The sequence below is a fragment of the Heptranchias perlo genome, chromosome 24 (genome assembly GCF_035084215.1).
Source record: "Heptranchias perlo isolate sHepPer1 chromosome 24, sHepPer1.hap1, whole genome shotgun sequence".
Classification (NCBI taxonomy): domain Eukaryota; kingdom Metazoa; phylum Chordata; class Chondrichthyes; order Hexanchiformes; family Hexanchidae; genus Heptranchias; species Heptranchias perlo.
Window position 1 is genome coordinate 26384754 of NC_090348.1, and position 17566 is coordinate 26402319.

General features: G+C 42.8%; 1 protein-coding gene across 1 annotated transcript in view; it reads right to left on the minus strand.

Moving 5' to 3' along the window:
• Positions 1-888: 888 nt before the first annotated feature.
• Positions 889-17566, minus strand: part of LOC137341633 (mitogen-activated protein kinase 12-like) — a 69067-nt gene continuing 52389 nt past the window's right edge. The window contains exons 9-12 of the mRNA XM_068004933.1: positions 15979-16058; positions 8066-8144; positions 6552-6725; positions 889-2370 (exon numbers count right to left, since the gene is read on the minus strand). Of these exons, the coding sequence (XP_067861034.1) occupies positions 2297-2370; positions 6552-6725; positions 8066-8144; positions 15979-16058 (407 nt within the window). The 3' untranslated portion in view covers positions 889-2296. The remainder of the gene's footprint in view (positions 2371-6551; positions 6726-8065; positions 8145-15978; positions 16059-17566) is intronic.

Here is a 17566-nt window from a genome sequence, read left to right on the forward strand (position 1 = left end):
TTTCTCTGTTTTTTTTCCCTGTTTGTTTTTTTGTTGAATGTGTATTCGGGGGTTCTGCAGATGACACCTCTCTGTCTGAACACGGTGATTGCCTTGGCAACGGGCAGTTGCAGAGGCAGTCTGTAAACACCATGTATTATTCAATATGTATAAATGCGTAGGCTTCAAGGAGATCTTGAAACATTTACCTGAGGAAGGAGAAAATCTCCGAAAGCTTGTGAATTTAAAATAAAATTGCTGGACTATAACTTGGTGTTGTAAAATTGTTTACAATTGTCAACCCCAGTCCATCACCGGCATCTCCACATCTTTGGACCTCCACTGTTTCGAGCTTTTCATCATTTAGAAAGTACTCAGATTTTAGGCCCAAAGCGGATGACCTCACACTTGCCTACATTGAAATCCATTTGCCATAGTTTTGCCCATTCACTTAATCTATTAATATCTCTCTGTAATTTTATGCATCCATCTACACTATTTACAATGCTGCCTAACTTTGTGTCATCTGCAAACTTGGATATGTGGCTCTCTATTTGGGGAAAAACTATATCTACTCGTTTTCTATCCCTACCCAAATTGCCCAATAATTGTGGTTGCTTTTCAGGCAGCAATCCCAGAGAGATTGATTACTTTTAAAAGGATGACCCTTTGCTCCCTGAAGGGCAGTTTTCAAAATTTTATGCCCTGTTCTTTTTAGGTCTCGGGTGCCCTCTGATATTTGCCTCCTTATCATTAATACTTAAGATGCAATTGATGGAGAAAATGTTGTAATTGTGTTATTGAGTGGCTGAAGTACCACTGCCGGTGTGTTTCAGTAACTGAAGTAATGACTTTTTCTTAAACAATGCATCCCCATGCACTAATACAGGTGTCATGCAGAAACAGTGATACTTCTCAAACTTTAAAAAATATTTTAATGTTTTAGCCTAATGGTGTTTTATCTGCAATACAGTTCATAGTAACTAAGATTCAGTCAACATTGCTCCTTGAGCAACACAATATCAAGTTTGAGTGCTACTAATGTAAGGTACCAAAGAGTACACACTGTAATAAGGCTAGTAATGCACAACAGAAAGTCGAAGGAACTTGTATATGAAAATGCCTGCATGAAATACTGGCTGATGTATAGTGGAGCTTACAAGGAAATGATTGAAAAGTTATCATAAATAACTAGATGGCATCCCTGAGGAAATTGAAGTATGTTCTCATGGGTTTGAAAGATAAGGGATTTATGTTGCTAACTGCTTTTCAGGTGACTGTGAAATTAAGAAAAGAGAAATGAATGATCATTATTAGCTAAATTAATGGCCAAGAGTGGGTAAAGCCCACATCGTGGGCCAATGCTGTACAGTGTCACAGGAAAGTTCCTAAGATATCAGTTCATCAATGCATTTTAAGCAAGGATTTGAAAATGTAACCTATTTGATAATGGCTTCTAATTAGTGTTCCAGCATTTTTATAATGGAATTGGGAATCGATTAATCAGTTTTCAATACCCATTTCATGTTTGTTATAATTATAACACTCAACCAATGTTAATAATAGCTCTATATTATCTTGCTAACAGCACTTATAGAATGTCGCTTAAAGATATGAAGCACCACATAAGGAGGATGCAAGAGACTGAAGACAATGTAGGCAGACTAGACTATCCTTTGCTATTAACAACAACAACTTGCATTTATATAGCACCTTTAACGTAGTAAAACATTCCATGGCTCTTCAAGGAACGTTGTCAGACAAAAATGTATGCAAATACATGATTTGGTATCTTTGCAAATGAGGCTTACTTAGAAAACGATCTTGAAAATATGGTACAAATGGTCCACTATTTATACATAATTGGTAATTCAGGTTCTGAGTCATTCTTATTCCCAATATATCTGCAGTTAAAGAAAGAACAATGAGGGTGACATTCAAACCTGTTGATAAGTTTAGTGAAAAGGTTGGTGTAAGGACATGGTTGCTTTTGCTGTTTTTTTTTGCTAATTTTTTTTCTAAATCATCAACAGGAGAAATTTCAGACTAAAATCACTAAGTACTGCAGATTTTAAAAAAATGTTACAACCATGAAGTGCTTTTCAAGAAATGCTGGTGCAGAGTTTCAGTTTGACTTTCAAAGAGACAAAGTTACACTGTGAATGAACTGCAGGCTTCTGGCATAAAATTGAAGTATTGTACATTTTTTTTCAAAACGCTGAAACCAGAACACAACCAAAATAATTAATGTTTTCGCAACTACTCGCTGCACGAATATATACTTCTTCTGTCTTGTCCCATAACGACGATTCCAGAGCTACACTGCAGTTTCTTTAGACTCTGGTACTCCTGTTGATGGCTTAAAGTTCATCACCTCTTTATATGTATGACCTGGGGAGAAAATGAATGGACTTATTCCCTTGCAATTTACCACATTTTACACATTGTACAAATGTCATAGTACTATTTGTCTCTGGTGCCTTTTACAAGTCTTTCCTGTAAAGAACCCTGAGTCTGGCACTCTCTCTGTAAGGACTTACTCCTACAAAAAATACACTCATTCATGCCATCACTGAAGCTTAACCTCAAGATTCGTATGATATCAACAAGGGGAGAAGATGAGGACGAGCAGGGGGCCATGGATAGACCTCTTTGGGAATTCCAGAGGTATCGGTGCAGGGGCAGAAAGAGAAGCCATTGCTGGAGCTGCTCTTGCTAAAAACGGATAGGTAAGAATGGAACCAAGCGAGGCAGTGTCAATGAGCTGGTCAACGAAGAAGAGACATTGGAGGATGATGGTGTGATCGACCATGTCAAAGGCTGCAGAGGTCGAGAAACATAAGAAGGCAACATTTTTTCTCTAATTCCTTTCCCATTTCTTCTGAAGGTACTGATTCTTACTGGGGCACGGCTATATAGGTACCTTGCCCAAGAAGACATTCTTCATGTGTGAGTCCAAACATTTAATTTCAGTACACTATTCAACTATGGAAGCATCACAAGTGACCCCAAACAGGCCCATACATGTGCACAGCAGAAATGATTGGATATCAATCAGTAATGGGAACCATAGTGATTTCCCCCCTCTCCACTCTAGGTACGCTGAGGCCAACTCTAAAATCTCAAGTGTTGTTTGAACTGAAATCAGCTACTCAAAACCAGAAAATGCTGGAAACACCAGGAGGTCATCAGCATCTATGGAGAGAACAGACAAGTTAGTATTTAAGGCATGGAACTCTCTTCAGAACTGAACTCAACAGGGACCTGCAATCAAATCTAGGACCTTCTGAGCTGCATATATAGTTCTATACCTGGTGGTATTTTTACCAACAAGGGAATCAGGGAGGCTCCCAGAACTACAAATAAACTATTACAGAGTTCTGCCAGTTGAAAAAAGAAAAAGCAGTGAAACCATCCCAGGAGAAATACAGATGGAAATGTAATTGTGGAATGAAAGGATTTACTATACCATAATAAAACACTAAGGAAAAATTTACTTTTATTTTTGTAATCAGAAAATTAATTTCCACACATTGGTTAAGTAATAGATTGTAGTTTCTGTAATAGTACCAGTGCTCATCTAGAAGATAGATTGCAGTAATGGGGAATCGGACATTTTTTGGTTTTGCAACGCAGTGTCAGTGTCAAACAGTCCTGGGTTGCATAGATTAAATCCAGATTAAAGCAGTAACGCTCTCTCTGTTCTAACCTGACAATGTGATTTAACCCAAATCTTAATACAGCATCCTTAATTGCACCAGTTGAAGTTTTCCATTTCCTTTACCATACATCCTTATATTCTCTCTAAGGATGACAAGTTTACAGCAAATTGTGAGCAATTTGTATTGTGGACTCATGCCTATAAAGAACTGTGCTGAGAATGGCCATAGTGACTTTACTGAAGAACCTTACAACTGCCAGATAGAAGAGAATTTCATCATATAACTTTGTGCTACATTTGAACGTAGATCAGATGGTAAATGAACAGTGTGCTCAATAGCACAATAATTACATGGGATGGCCAGAACAGTTCCAATCAGCATTTAGCAAGAAGGGTTTGCCAACTACTTGCTTTTTCTATTGAAAGTCCCTCTCCTGGTTCGCTGTTCTCTTTTAAAGTCCCACCCTCCATTCTCTTTTAAAGCTCTGCTCCCCATTGTCTTTGGAAAGATGCACTCCCGTTTGTTTTCGAAACTGCTGCTTCTTGAGCTCCAATGTTGTAAGAAGTAAAGTGAGAAGAAAACTGTTGAAGAGGCAAAACCAAGAAAGAGGTGTGCAAGAGGAGAAAAGGGAAAAGTGAAAAGAAGTGAAGGAGAGAGATAGAGAGACAGACAAAAGTGAGGTAGGAGAAAATCAAAATGGAGAGAAAAAAATGAGGCCGAGAAAATGTGTAGGAGGAGAGAGGAATGAGAAAAACAAGAAGTGAGAGCAAAATAATGAAGAGGTGGATAGAGAGAGAGAGAGAATGAAGCAAAGGAGGAGAGTGAAAAACAGAAGAGAGATCTTTTTGCAGACTTACCACTATCAGTATCTTTACTTAGAGGGATGCGAGATGTTGAGGGCTTTTTAGTGAAAAAATTTAAGAACCACTGAATTAGGTAGTTTTGTTCAAATTTATTTCAAGAAAGGATAATTGGCTTGAGCAAACCTTCAATAAAGACAGTGAGTGAGCATGGCATGCTTGTGGATGTGCCTCCGATGTCCCAACCATCATTTTACATAGAATTACATAGAATGTACAGCACAGAAACAGGCCATTCAGCCCAACTGGTCAATACCAGTGTTTATGCTCCACACGAGCTTCCTCCCACCCCTCTAACTTATATCAGCATAACCTTCTATTCCTTTCTCCCTCGTGTTTATCTAGCTTCACCTTAAATGCATCTGTGCTATTTGCCTCAACTACTCCCTGTGGTGGCGAGTTCCACATTCTAACCACTCTCTAGGTAAAGAAGTTTTTCCTGAATTCCCTATTGGATTTATTAGTGACTATCTTATATTTATGGACCCTAGTTTTAGTCTCCCCCACAAGTGGAAACATCTTCCCTACTTCTACCCCATCAAACCCTGTCAGACCCTTAAAGACCTCTATCAGGTCACCCCTTAGTCTTCTCTTTTCTAGAGAAAAGAGCCCCTGCCTGCTCAATCTTTCCTGATAAGTATAACCTCTCAGTTCTGGTATCATCCTTGTAAATCTTTTTTGCACCTTCTCCAGTGTCTCTATATCCTTTTTATAATATGGAGACCAGAACAATGGGGTCACCATTAACCAGAAACTTAACTGGACCAGCCATATAAATACTGTGGCTACAAGAGCAGGTCAGAGGCTGGGTATTCTGCGGCGAGTGACTCACCTTCTGACTCCCCAAAGCCTTTCCACCATCTACAAGGCACAAGTCAGAAGTGTGATGGAATACTCTCCACATGCCTGGATGAGTACAGCTCCAACAAGACTCAAGAAGCTCAACACCATCTGGGACAAAGCAGCCCGCTTGATTGGCACCCCATCCACCACCCTAAACATTCACTCCCTTCACCATTGGCGCACAGTGGCTGCAGTGTGTACCATCCACAGGATGCACTGCAGCAACTCGCCAAGGCATCTTCGACAGCACCTCCCAAACCCGCAACCTCTACCACCTAGAAGGACAAGAGCAGCAGGCACATGGGAACAACAACACCTGCACGATCCCTTCCAAGTCACATACCATCCCGACTTGGAAATATATCGCTGTTCCTTCATCGTCGCTGGCTCAAAATCCTGTAACTCCCTTCCTAACAGCACTATGGGAGAACCTTCACCACACAGACTGCAGTGGTTCAAGAAGGCGGCTCACCACCACCTTCTCAAGGGCAATTACGGATGAGCAATAAATGCTGGCCTTGCCAGTGACGCCCACATCCCATGAACGAATAAAAACAAAAGAACTGTGCACAATACTCCAAGTGTGGTCTAACCAAGATTCTATACAAGTTCAACATAACTTCTCAGCTTTTCAGTTCTATCCCTCTAGAAATGTACCCCAATGCTTTGTTTGTCTTTTTTTTTTAAATGGCCTTATTTACCTGCATCTCTAATTTTAATGATTTTATTACTGATTGTACTTATGAGTGTGCTAACCATCTGTGTCATCCAATCACAGCTCAAACTGATGTTGCCTTAAGGTTAAAAGCTTATGAATGTTTATGAACAATGTGAGCATTTCAGTTGTGAAGAAGAGAGTGAGAAATAAAGAAACAGAGGTGAAGGAGAGTGAAAAAAACAGGAAGAGAGATTGGCATTTTTTCAGATTTAGCCCTATCAGCATTCTTAGATTGGTGAATGTGAGAGGCTGAGTCCTTTTTGGTGAGGCCTATTTGGTGGGGTCTAGATGCAAAAATTTGAGAACCATTGAATCAGATAGTTTTTTTTCGGGCCTGCACATGACTACGGTCCCACAATATGTGCTTGACTCTAAATACCCTCTGAAACGGCCCCCACCCACCAGGGATGGGCAATACATGCAGTCTTGCCAGCGTGGCCCACAACTCAAGAACAAATTAAAGAAAAACAGTATTAGAAGTGTGCTTACATTTCCATTCTTCAATAGTGCAATCCATGTTATCAAAACTATCGTCATACGGTTTTGCTACGGTCTCCTCTTCAGGATCTCGGTACTGCTCAAAGTAAGAGTGAGCCAAAGCCTCTGCAGCAGTTATTCGTTTTTCAGCATCTAGTACGAGCATTTTTTCCATAAGGTTGACAGCTGTTATCAGAAAAAATAAAGTTAATAACATAAGATTATTAAACAAATGAAATTCTAAACTTGAAAGAATGGCTGCGCTCACATATTGCATAAACCAGTTCTGACACAAGTTAATCGACAAAAGATGCTGCCTGACCTGCTGAGTATGTTCAGCACTTTCTGTTTTTATTACATGAACCAGTACCGTACAATACCACATGCGACTTTAATGTAGAAAAATGTACCAATGGGCTTCACAGAGGTGTAAAGAACAAGGTACACAGATAAATACTTATAATTAATCACAGAAAAGATAAAGGACGCACCCACTGTCAGAATCAAGCATACCCCAGGTTATGTCACTTAGGGCACACCTTAGATGTAAGGAATATTAATACAACACTGATGCGATTGACCGGTCTGGTTGTCAAAACAAAAAGAGATACAGGCATGATTATCTGATAGCAGCTTGTGTTTCACACTTACAAATATGGGCTGGCTGGACGGATTTAAATTTTAGTACTGCTGTTATAAGGTAAAAATACCAATGGTACTAAATTGGCAACCAGCCATCTGGGGAAAATCACACCAAATGCAATTTAAACCTAATTTCAGATTAGCATCCTCACCTACACCAACAAGGCAATGGCCTCACCTACCAGTTTGAGCTGGGATTGGATGGCACAGTTGGTTAGCATAGGTGCAATCAGTAACAAAATGATGGTTAGGATATCAGAGGCACGTTCATAAGCATGCCATTCTCACTAACTGCCTCATGCACACACTCCCTTGGAGAGAGGTCAGGCAATCATTGATGAATTAGGGGTAGTTTTGTGCTGCGGGTTTGTGGTTTGAAGAAAAACACTGCAAGAATTTCACCTTCGTTCATTACCTCTCTAGACAGACCGGCTGTGGAATTCAGGGCACCAATTCATCATTTTCAATCATATTTCTGAACTATGCTGCTTTTACGCTGCTGCTCATTTAGGTCGGATTCTAGGAGACCGTTATCCTTGACCCAGCACCTGGTATTTACACTAATAATTCAGGTTCCCTTATCCCAGTGGCAGAAGCGTAAAAACTGGGTGTACATTTGTACCCTGTATTAAGGGAGTTGGTTTAAGGAATGAGTCATGGACACCAGTCTTTTGCAATCTTTCTAAAGAAAAAATGGTAGTATAAAAGGGGCTTTTGGCAGAGGCTGCTTCTACCTCCAATTCCCCATGTAAGCAGGGTGCAAAAGTATTAAATTACCTTATCTGAATAACATTTTATTGCTACACTGACTGAAGAATTAATTTGCTGTAATCCACCTAACTACTTCACTATAACTTATCAAGCTATAAAAAAATGTTTCTTACCCACTTGATTTGCATTTGCAAACAGGGCTTTAAAGTCTTTTTTCTGGACTCTTGGTAAACTTTTGATGTAGTTTTTAGCCTGTAGAGAACAAAAGTATAACATTCATTTTTAAGGTTTAGTTTAACACAGAATTTCACTGGTAGCACATGAGCATTTGATATGGTTAACTAATGACTCCCCATGCATTTAGTTTTGATAATTCAGAATGTTCAAGATCTATATAAACACCTGATGGTAATTTTTTCAGGAATAAGGTCAACATAATTTTTTAACAAAATTTTAAAAATCCAAAATATTGACTGGGATAAATGCAATTTGACGTGGTGTAACAAATTAAGAGATTTTAGCCCTGTTTACATCACTGTTTTAATGTCTCTCTTGTAAGTAGGAAGTTGTTAAAATTGCTAAGATACTTGCTTATACATTTTGAAAATTGGGAATATCATTAAGATCTTAAAAATACCTATTGCTATTTCAATTAGTAGCATCCTTTTGTTAGAAAAATTGTAAAGAGATGTGTCCTTTTTAGTAAAGACAAATCAACAATATTCACTAAAAATGAAGCCATGATTCAAATCTGTTCAATTCTCAAATTTGAATGGGGATTTATTGGTTTTCAGCCCCTTGAAGCTATCTTCATGCTACCCTTGAAGTCTCTGCTTCACTAATGTGAAAGTCCCAAAGCACATATGACATGTGTTTGATGTTGGCTAGTATAGAAAGAAAGACCTTACATTTATATAGCATCTTTCACAACCTCAAGGCACCTCAAAATGCTTCACAGGCAATGAAGTACTATTGAAATGTAGTCACTGTGGTAAAGTAAGGGGAAATGCGGCAGCCAATTTGTGCACAGCAAGGTCCCACAAACAGCAATGAGATAAATGACCAGATAATTTGTTTTTAGTGATGTTGGTAAGGGGATTAATATTGGTCAGATACTTGGAGAACTCCTCTGCTCTTCTTCAAATAGTACCATTGGATCGTTGACATCTACCTGAGAGGGTAGACAGGGCCTCGGTTTAGGAACATAGGAACAGGAGGAGGCCATTCAGCCCCTCATGCCTGCTCCGCCATTTGATAAGATCATGGCTGATCTGTGATCTAACTCCATATACCTGCCTTTGGCCCATATCCCTTAATACCTTTGGTTGCCAAAAAGCTATCTATCTCAGATTTAAATTTAACAATTGAGCTAGTATCAATTGCCGTTTGCGGAAGAGAGTTCCAAACTTCTACAACCCTTTGTGTGTAGAAATGTTTTCTAATCTCGCTCCTGAAAGGTTTGGCTCTAATTTTTAGACTGTGCCCCCTACTCCTAAAATCCCCAACCAGCGGAAATAGTTTCTCTGTATCCACCTTATCTGTTCCCCTTAATATCTTATAAACTTCGATCAGATCATCCCTTAACCTTCGAAACTCTAGAGAATACAGCCCCAATTTGTGTAATCTCTCCTCGTAACTTAACCCTTGAAGTCCGGGTATCATCCTAGTAAACCTACGCTGCACTCCCTCCAAGGCCAATATGTCCTTCCGAAGGTACGGTGCCCAGAACTGCTCACAGTACTCCAGGTGCGGTCTAACCAGGGTTTTGTATAACTCATCCAAATGTCTCATCCAACAGATAGCACCACTGACAGGGCACCACTCCCTCAGTACTACACTGAAGTGTCAGCCTGGGTTATGTGCACAAGTCCTGCAGTGGAACTTAAACTCACAACCTCTGACTCAGGTGAGAGTGCTACCATTGAGCCAAGGCTGATAACTAAGTGTTAAAGTTATTAATGCTTTTTTTTATTCATTTATGGGGTGTGGGCATTGCTGGCAAGGTCAACATTTATTGCCCATCCCTAATTTTTTTTTTTTTTTATTCGTTCACGGGATGTGGGCGTCGCTGGCAAGGCCGGCATTTATTGCCCATCCCTAATTGCCCTCGAGAAGGTGGTGGTGAGCCGCCTTCTTGAACCGCTGCAGTCCGTGTGGTGACGGTTCTCCCACAGTGCTGTTAGGAAGGGAGTTCCAGGATTTTGACCCAGCGACGATGAAGGAACGGCGATATATTTCCAAGTCGGGATGGTGTGTGACTTGGAGGGGAACGTGCAGGTGGTGTTGTTCCCATGCGCCTGCTGCCCTTGTCCTTCTAGGTGGTAGAGGTCGCGGGTTTGGGAGGTGCTGTCGAAGAAGCCTTGGCGAGTTGCTGCAGTGCATCCTGTGGATGGTGCACACTGCAGCCACAGTGCGCCGGTGGTGAAGGGAGTGAATGTTTAGGGTGGTGGATGGGGTGCCAATCAAGCGGGCTGCTTTATCTTGGATGGTGTCGAGCTTCTTGAGTGTTGTTGGAGCTGCACTCATCCAGGCAAGTGGAGAGTATTCCATCACACTCCTGACTTGTGCCTTGTAGATGGTGGAAAGGCTTTGGGGAGTCAGGAGGGGAGTCACTCGCCGCAGAATACCCAGCCTCTGACCTGCTCTCGTAGCCACAGTATTTATATGGCTGGTCCAGTTAAGTTTCTGGTCAATGGTGACCCCCAGGATGTTGATGGTGGGGGATTCGGCGATGGTAATGCCGTTGAATGTCAAGGGGAGGTGGTTAGACTCTCTTGTTGGAGATGGTCATTGCCTGGCACTTATCTGGCGCGAATGTTACTTGCCACTTATCAGCCCAAGCCTGGATGTTGTCCAGGTCTTGCTGCATGCAGGCTCGGACTGCTTCATTATCTGAGGGGTTGCGAATGGAACTGAACACTGTGCAGTCATCAGCGAACATCCCCATTTCTGACCTTATGATGGAGGGAAGGTCATTGATGAAGCAGCTGAAGATGGTTGGGCCTAGGACACTGCCCTGAGGAACTCCTGCAGCAATGCCCTGGGGCTGAGATGATTGGCCTCCAACAACCACTACCATCTTCCTTTGTGCTAGGTATGACTCCAGCCACTGGAGAGTTTTCCCCCTGATTCCCATTGACTTCAATTTTACTAGGGCTCCTTGGTGCCACACTCGGTCAAATGCTGCCTTGATGTCAAGGGCAGTCACTCTCACCTCACCTCTGGAATTCAGCTCTTTTGTCCATGTTTGGACCAAGGCTGTAATGAGGTCTGGAGCCGAGTGGTCCTGGCGGAACCCAAACTGAGCATCGGTGAGCAGGTTATTGGTGAGTAAGTGCCGCTTGATAGCACTGTCGACGACACCTTCCATCACTTTGCTGATGATTGAGAGTAGACTGATGGGGCGGTAATTGGCTGGATTGGATTTGTCCTGCTTTTTGTGGACAGGACATACCTGGGCAATTTTCCACATTGCCGGGTGGATGCCAGTGTTGTAGCTGTACTGGAACAGCTTGGCTAGAGGCGCAGTTAGTTCTGGAGCACAAGTCTTCAGCACTACAGCTGGGATGTTGTCGGGGCCCATAGCCTTTGCTGTATCCAGTGCACTCAGCCGTTTCTTGATATCACGTGGAGTGAATCGAATTGGCCGAAGACTGGCTTCCGTGATGGTGGGGATATCGGGAGGAGGCTGAGATGGATTATCCACTCGGCACTTCTGGCTGAAGATGGTTGCAAACGCTTCAGCCTTGTCTTTTGCACTCACGTGCTGGACTCCGCCATAATTGAGAATGGGGATGTTTACAGAGCCTCCTCCTCCCGTTAGTTGTTTAATTGTCCACCACCATTCACGACTGGATGTGGCAGGACTGCAGAGCTTTGATCTGATCCGTTGGTTGTGGAATCGCTTAGCTCTGTCTATAGCATGTTGCTTCCGCTGTTTAGCATGCATGTAGTCCTGAGTTGTAGCTTCACCAGGTTGGCACCTCATTTTTAGGTACGCCTGGTGCTGTTCCTGGCATGCTCTTCTACACTCCTCATTGAACCAGGGTTGATCCCCTGGCTTGTTGGTAATGGTAGAGTGAGGAATATGCCGGGCCATGAGGTTACAGATTGTGCTGGAATACAATTCTGCTGCTGCTGATGGCCCACAGCGCCTCATGGATGCCCAGTTTTGAGCTGCTAGATCTGTTCTGAATCTATCCCATTTAGCACGGTGGTAGTGCCACACAACACGTTGGATGGTGTCCTCAGTGCGAAGACGGGATTTCATCTCCACGAGGACTGTGCGGTGGTCACTCCTACCAATACTGTCATGGACAGATGCATTTGCGACAGGTAGATTGGTGAGGACGAGGTCAAGTAAGTTTTTCCCTCGTGTTGGTTCGCTCACCACCTGCCGCAGGCCCAGTCTAGCAGCTATGTCCTTCAGGACTCGGCCAGCTCGGTCAGTAGTGGTGCTGCTGAGCCACTCTTGGTGATGGACATTGAAGTCCCCCACCCAGAGTACATTTTGTGCCCTTGCTACCCTCAGTGCTTCCTCCAAGTGGTGCTCAACATGGAGGAGGACTGATTCATCAGCTGAGGGAGGACGGTAGGTGGTAATCAGCAGGAGGTTTCCTTGCCCATGTTTGACCTGATGCCATGAGATTTCATGGGGTCCAGAGTCAATGTTGAGGACTCCCAGGGCCACTCCCTCCTGACTGTATATCACTGTACCGCCACCTCTGGTGGGTTGGTCCTGCCGGTGGGACAGGACATACCCAGGGATGGTGATGGAAGAGTCTGGGACGTTGGCTGAAAGATATGATTCTGTGAGTATGGCTATGTCAGGCTGTTGCTTGACTAGTCTGTGGGACAGCTCTCCCAACTTTGGCACAAGTCCCCAGATGTTAGTAAGGAGGACCTTGCAGGGTCGACTGGGCTTGGTGTTTTGCCGTTGTCGTGTCCGGTGCCTCGTGGTCCGATGCCGGGTGGTCCGTCCGGTTTAATTGCCCTCGAGAAGGTGGTGGTGAGCCGCCTTCTTGAACCGCTGCAGTCCGTGTGGTGAACATTTTTCCACAGTGCTGTTAGGTAGGGAGTTCCAGGATTTTGACCCAGCGACGATGAAGGAATGGCGATATATTTCCAAGTCAGGATGGTGTGTGACTTGGAGGGGAACATGCAGGTGGTGGTGTTCCCACGCGCCTGCTGCCCTTTTGGTGTCCTTATAAGTGGTAGAGGTCGCAGGTTTGGGAGGGGCTGTCGAAGAAGCCTTGGCGAGTTGCTGCAGTGCATCTTGTAGATGGTACACACTGCAGCCACGGTGCGGTGGTGGTGGAGGAGTTGCCAATCAAGCAGGCTGCTTTGTCCTGGATGGTGTCGAGCTTCTTGAGTGTTGTTGGAGCTGCACTTGTCCAGGCAAGTGGAGAGTAATCTATCACACTCCTGACTTGTGCTTTGTAGAGGGTGGAAAGGCTTTGGGAAGTCAGGAGGTGAGTCACTCGCCACAGAATAGCCTGCTCTTGTAGCCACAGTATTTATGTGGCTGGTCCAGTTAAGTTTCTGGTCAATGGTGACCCCCAGGATGTTGGTGGTGGAAGATTCGACGATAGTAATGTCGTTTTTTTTTTATTCGTTCATGGGATGTGGGCGTCGCTGGCGAGGCCAGCACTTATTGCCCATCCCTAATTGCCCTTGAGAAGGTGGTGGTGAGCCGCCTTCTTGAACTGCTGCAGTCCGTGTGGTGAAGGTTCTCCCACAGTGCTGTTAGGAAGGGAGTTCCAGGATTTTGACCCATCGATGATGAAGGAACGGCGATATATTTCCAAGTCGGGATGGTGTGTGACTTGGAGGGGAATGTGCAGGTGGTGTTGTTCCCATGTGCCTAGTGCCCTTGTCCTTCTAGGTGGTAGAGGTCGTGGGTTTGGGAGGTTCTGTCGAAGAAGCCTTGGCGCGTTGCTGCAGTGCATCCTGTGGATGGTACACACTGCAGCCACAGTGCGCCAGTGGTGAAGGGAGTGAATGTTTAGGTTGAATGCCAAGGGGAGGTGGTTAGACTCTCTTGTGGGAGATGGTCATTGCCTGGCACTTAAGTGGCAACTAACACTTGTGCCACACATCAGTCCAAGCCTGAATGTTGTCCAGGTCTTGTTGCATGCGGGCACGAACTGCTTCATTATCTGAGGGGTTGCGAATGGAACTGAACACTTTGCAATCATCAGTAAACATTCCCACTTCTGACCTTATGATGGAGGGAAGGTCATTGATGAAGCAGCTGAAGATGGTTAGGCCTAGGACACTGTCCTGAGGAACTCCTGCAGAGGTGTTCTGGGGCTGAGATGATTGGCCTCCAACAACCACTACCATCTTCCTTTGTGATAGGCATAACTCCAGCCAATGGAGAGTTTTCCCCCAGATTCCCATTGATTTCAATTTTATTCGGGTTCCTTGGTGCCATACTCGGTCAAATGCTGCCATGTTGTCAAGGGAGTCGCTCTCACCTCACCCCTGAAATTCAACTCTTTTGTCCATGTTTGGGCCATGGCTGTAAAGACGTCTGGAGCCGAGTGGTCCTGGCGGAACCCAAACTGAGCATTGGTGAGCAGGTTATTGGTAAATGCTGCTTGACAGCACTGTTGACGCCTTGTCTTTTGCACTCATGTGCTGGGCTCTACCATCATTGATGGGGATGTTCACGGAGCCTCCTCTTCCTCCTGTTAGTTGTTTAATTATCCACCACCATTCACAACTGCATGTGGCAGGACTGCAGAGCTTTGATCTGATCCGTTGGTTGTGGGATCGCTTAGCTCTGTCCTTAGCATGCTGCTTCTGCTGTTTAGCATGGATGTCGTCCTGTGTTATAGCTTCACCAGGTTGGCACCTCATTTTCAGGAACGCCTGGTGCTGCTCCTGGCATGCGCTTCTACACTCCTCATCGAACCAGGGTTGATGTCCTCTCTGGTTAAAAATAACTTTGAAGACGTTATCATTTAGCATATTAACTATGTCTTTTCATCATTATTTTCAACTTCATATGAGTCTCTTAGGGTTTTGACTTTCTACTCTCCTGTTGTTACAGTTTTGGTGAATTATTAGTAAAAAATCTAAACATTATCTGAATCATAACTTCTGTTTAGTACTCCATAATTTTGTGAGTCGTGTTCACTTTTACAATATAAATCGTGAGGGAAATGCAGCTCTAAGAGTATGTCTATTGATGTTGCCACATTTGAAATGTAATATTTAAATCAGTGGCATCACTAAAAATATCACCTTCCAGACTGTAGCATTTTTCATTGCTTGGCTTCCTGAAATAAATGCAACATGTAAGTAAATTGGTTCTGCCACAGTAAAAAATAGATCCATTAGAAGGTCAGCTCTTATATAGTCTTTGTTTTGGCAGGTAACATGCATCTGTTGTTATGGTAACCCATCTCTGGAACCGAACCCTTTTCTTGATGCAGTAGGAAAACAGCATTAGATCTAATTAGCAGGTTCATAGAAAGAACATCATGACCCAAACCAGTCGAACAGGAAATGTACAATTAACCAATACAATCATTGTAAACAGATTGTCAAACAATCTGCATCTTAGAAATGATCCTGTGCTACATTTTACTTTCTGACAGAGCAAGAAGAGTATATTACTAACCACAATGATTAAAGTAACAAAACAATTTGTGTTAGAAAATGTGTAAACCACCATTAATTCATTACTATTTAATGGTTGTAACTGATCCTTCTTCTATGAGATTTCAGATAAGACAGGAAAATGAAGTTGAGGTGCAGAGCAGCCATGATCTAATTGCAGGCTCGAGGGGTTGAATGGCCTACTCATGTTCCTATGATATCTGCTGTTAGAGTATTTCTATAACTGTGTCCTTTTGACATTTCCATATAAATATTATGACATTTTAAAATCAATGCTGGCTTAGTTTAAACTGAGCAATGTACTGGGCAGCAGAGGTCCATGGAATAAATAGTGCATTATGCTGAGAACTATCAAAAGGACAGCAATAGTCTAAAACCATAACAATAAAGAAACCATTAAAAGAGTTAAAAAGTTCAATTTATTACTTTTATTGCAAATTTTAAATGTTCTGCTTACGTCTTGACTTTGCAGCTTCTGAACGAAATCTTGGGCCGGCGTACCTGTTATTTTCATGATTTCTGTCAGTTGATCTAGATCTATAAACTACGAGTCAAGAATCATATTCTATGAACCATTTGTGCAAACTCACTTGGTAGCAGTAAATTGTAGGGCAAATACCCTGATGTGCAATTAAGTTAATTGGGTTCTGTAACCCTGTGTAATTTTGTTGCGTGCCACACATCAATTAAATGTCCAAGGTATTACACCTGTGAAAAGCAGACACACAATGGGGAGAACAAGGAAGAGTCATATAGAACAAGAATGTAGGACAGAGTTAATGATGCTTGTTAATTAAAACTACTATTTAATCTGAACCCAGTGCTGGACCCTTTGCAAGTTACCCATCAACTTATATCTGTAACAGATGTTCTTGGTTGAGGGTATTGCTATGGTAACTGTCTATCCCACACCTCCCAGGAAGAGACATAATTCTAGTGAATTAGCTGGACCTCTGATTTCTCTCCACTTTGCAAAAGAATGCTTTATTTTCAATGTTCCATAGTCAGTGAGAACTCATGAAATTCAGCCAAATTGGATAGACAACATTTTTGTTTTGTATATCAAGTGTCACAAAAATAGGGCCCACCTAAAGACAACCTGTAACAAAGAAAAATCTTGTGCAGAATTGGTAGTTGCTGAGAACACAACGAATGGAGAATTGCACAGAGATGTCAACTGAGTTCCTATAAGCCTATCTTGGATCAGCAAGTAATGGTTAACTCTGCATTTAAACTTCTGCATACAAAGGACAGAGTTGCCGATGATGCCATCAAGGGCGAATTAACACATGGGCCTATGTAGCCCATGCCTGGGGCCCAGTGATCTCCTGGGCACTGCTATGAATGAGCAACCAGGGAGCAAATCATAAATAAGAGTTTGCACATCAAGTCTGTATTTCGTTTGCACCTCCTAGGAAGGAACTTCTCGTGGGAGGTGTGGCAGCTTCTGATACAAGGCCTTCCCGCTCCCAGTCTCATGAAAACTGCTGCTGTGCTATAGTGATCTGGATTTATTCTTTTTATTCCTTGTCCTCCTGCCTTCCCTGTTGCTTTGCAGGTAAGTAACTTCTGTTGTGAAGTAAAATTGGACATAACTTTACTCAGTGTGGTGTAGGACACAATTTACTGTTGGCCTACTTTAAATGAAATATGGTAATTAAGTGTGCTGGCTGGCAACAGGTTAAATGGAGAATGTAGATATTCAGATTAAACTGTATGGCAAGGGATAATGTAAATTAGCAAACCATCAAATCTAAATACACAAGGTAGTCTCTCTAAGGCTCATTGAGGCTGGGTAACATTCTCCCTTAATGCTCTGGATGGGAAGTACTGTCAATCATAAAATCATAGAATCATAGAAGTTACAACATGGAAACAGGCCCTTCGGCCCAACATGTCCATGTCGCCCAGTTTATACCACTAAGCTAGTCCCAATTTCCTGCACTTGGCCCATATCCCTCTATACCCATCTTACCCATGTAACTGTCCAAATGCTTTTTAAAAGACAAAATTGTACCCGCCTCTACTACTGCCTCTGGCAGCTC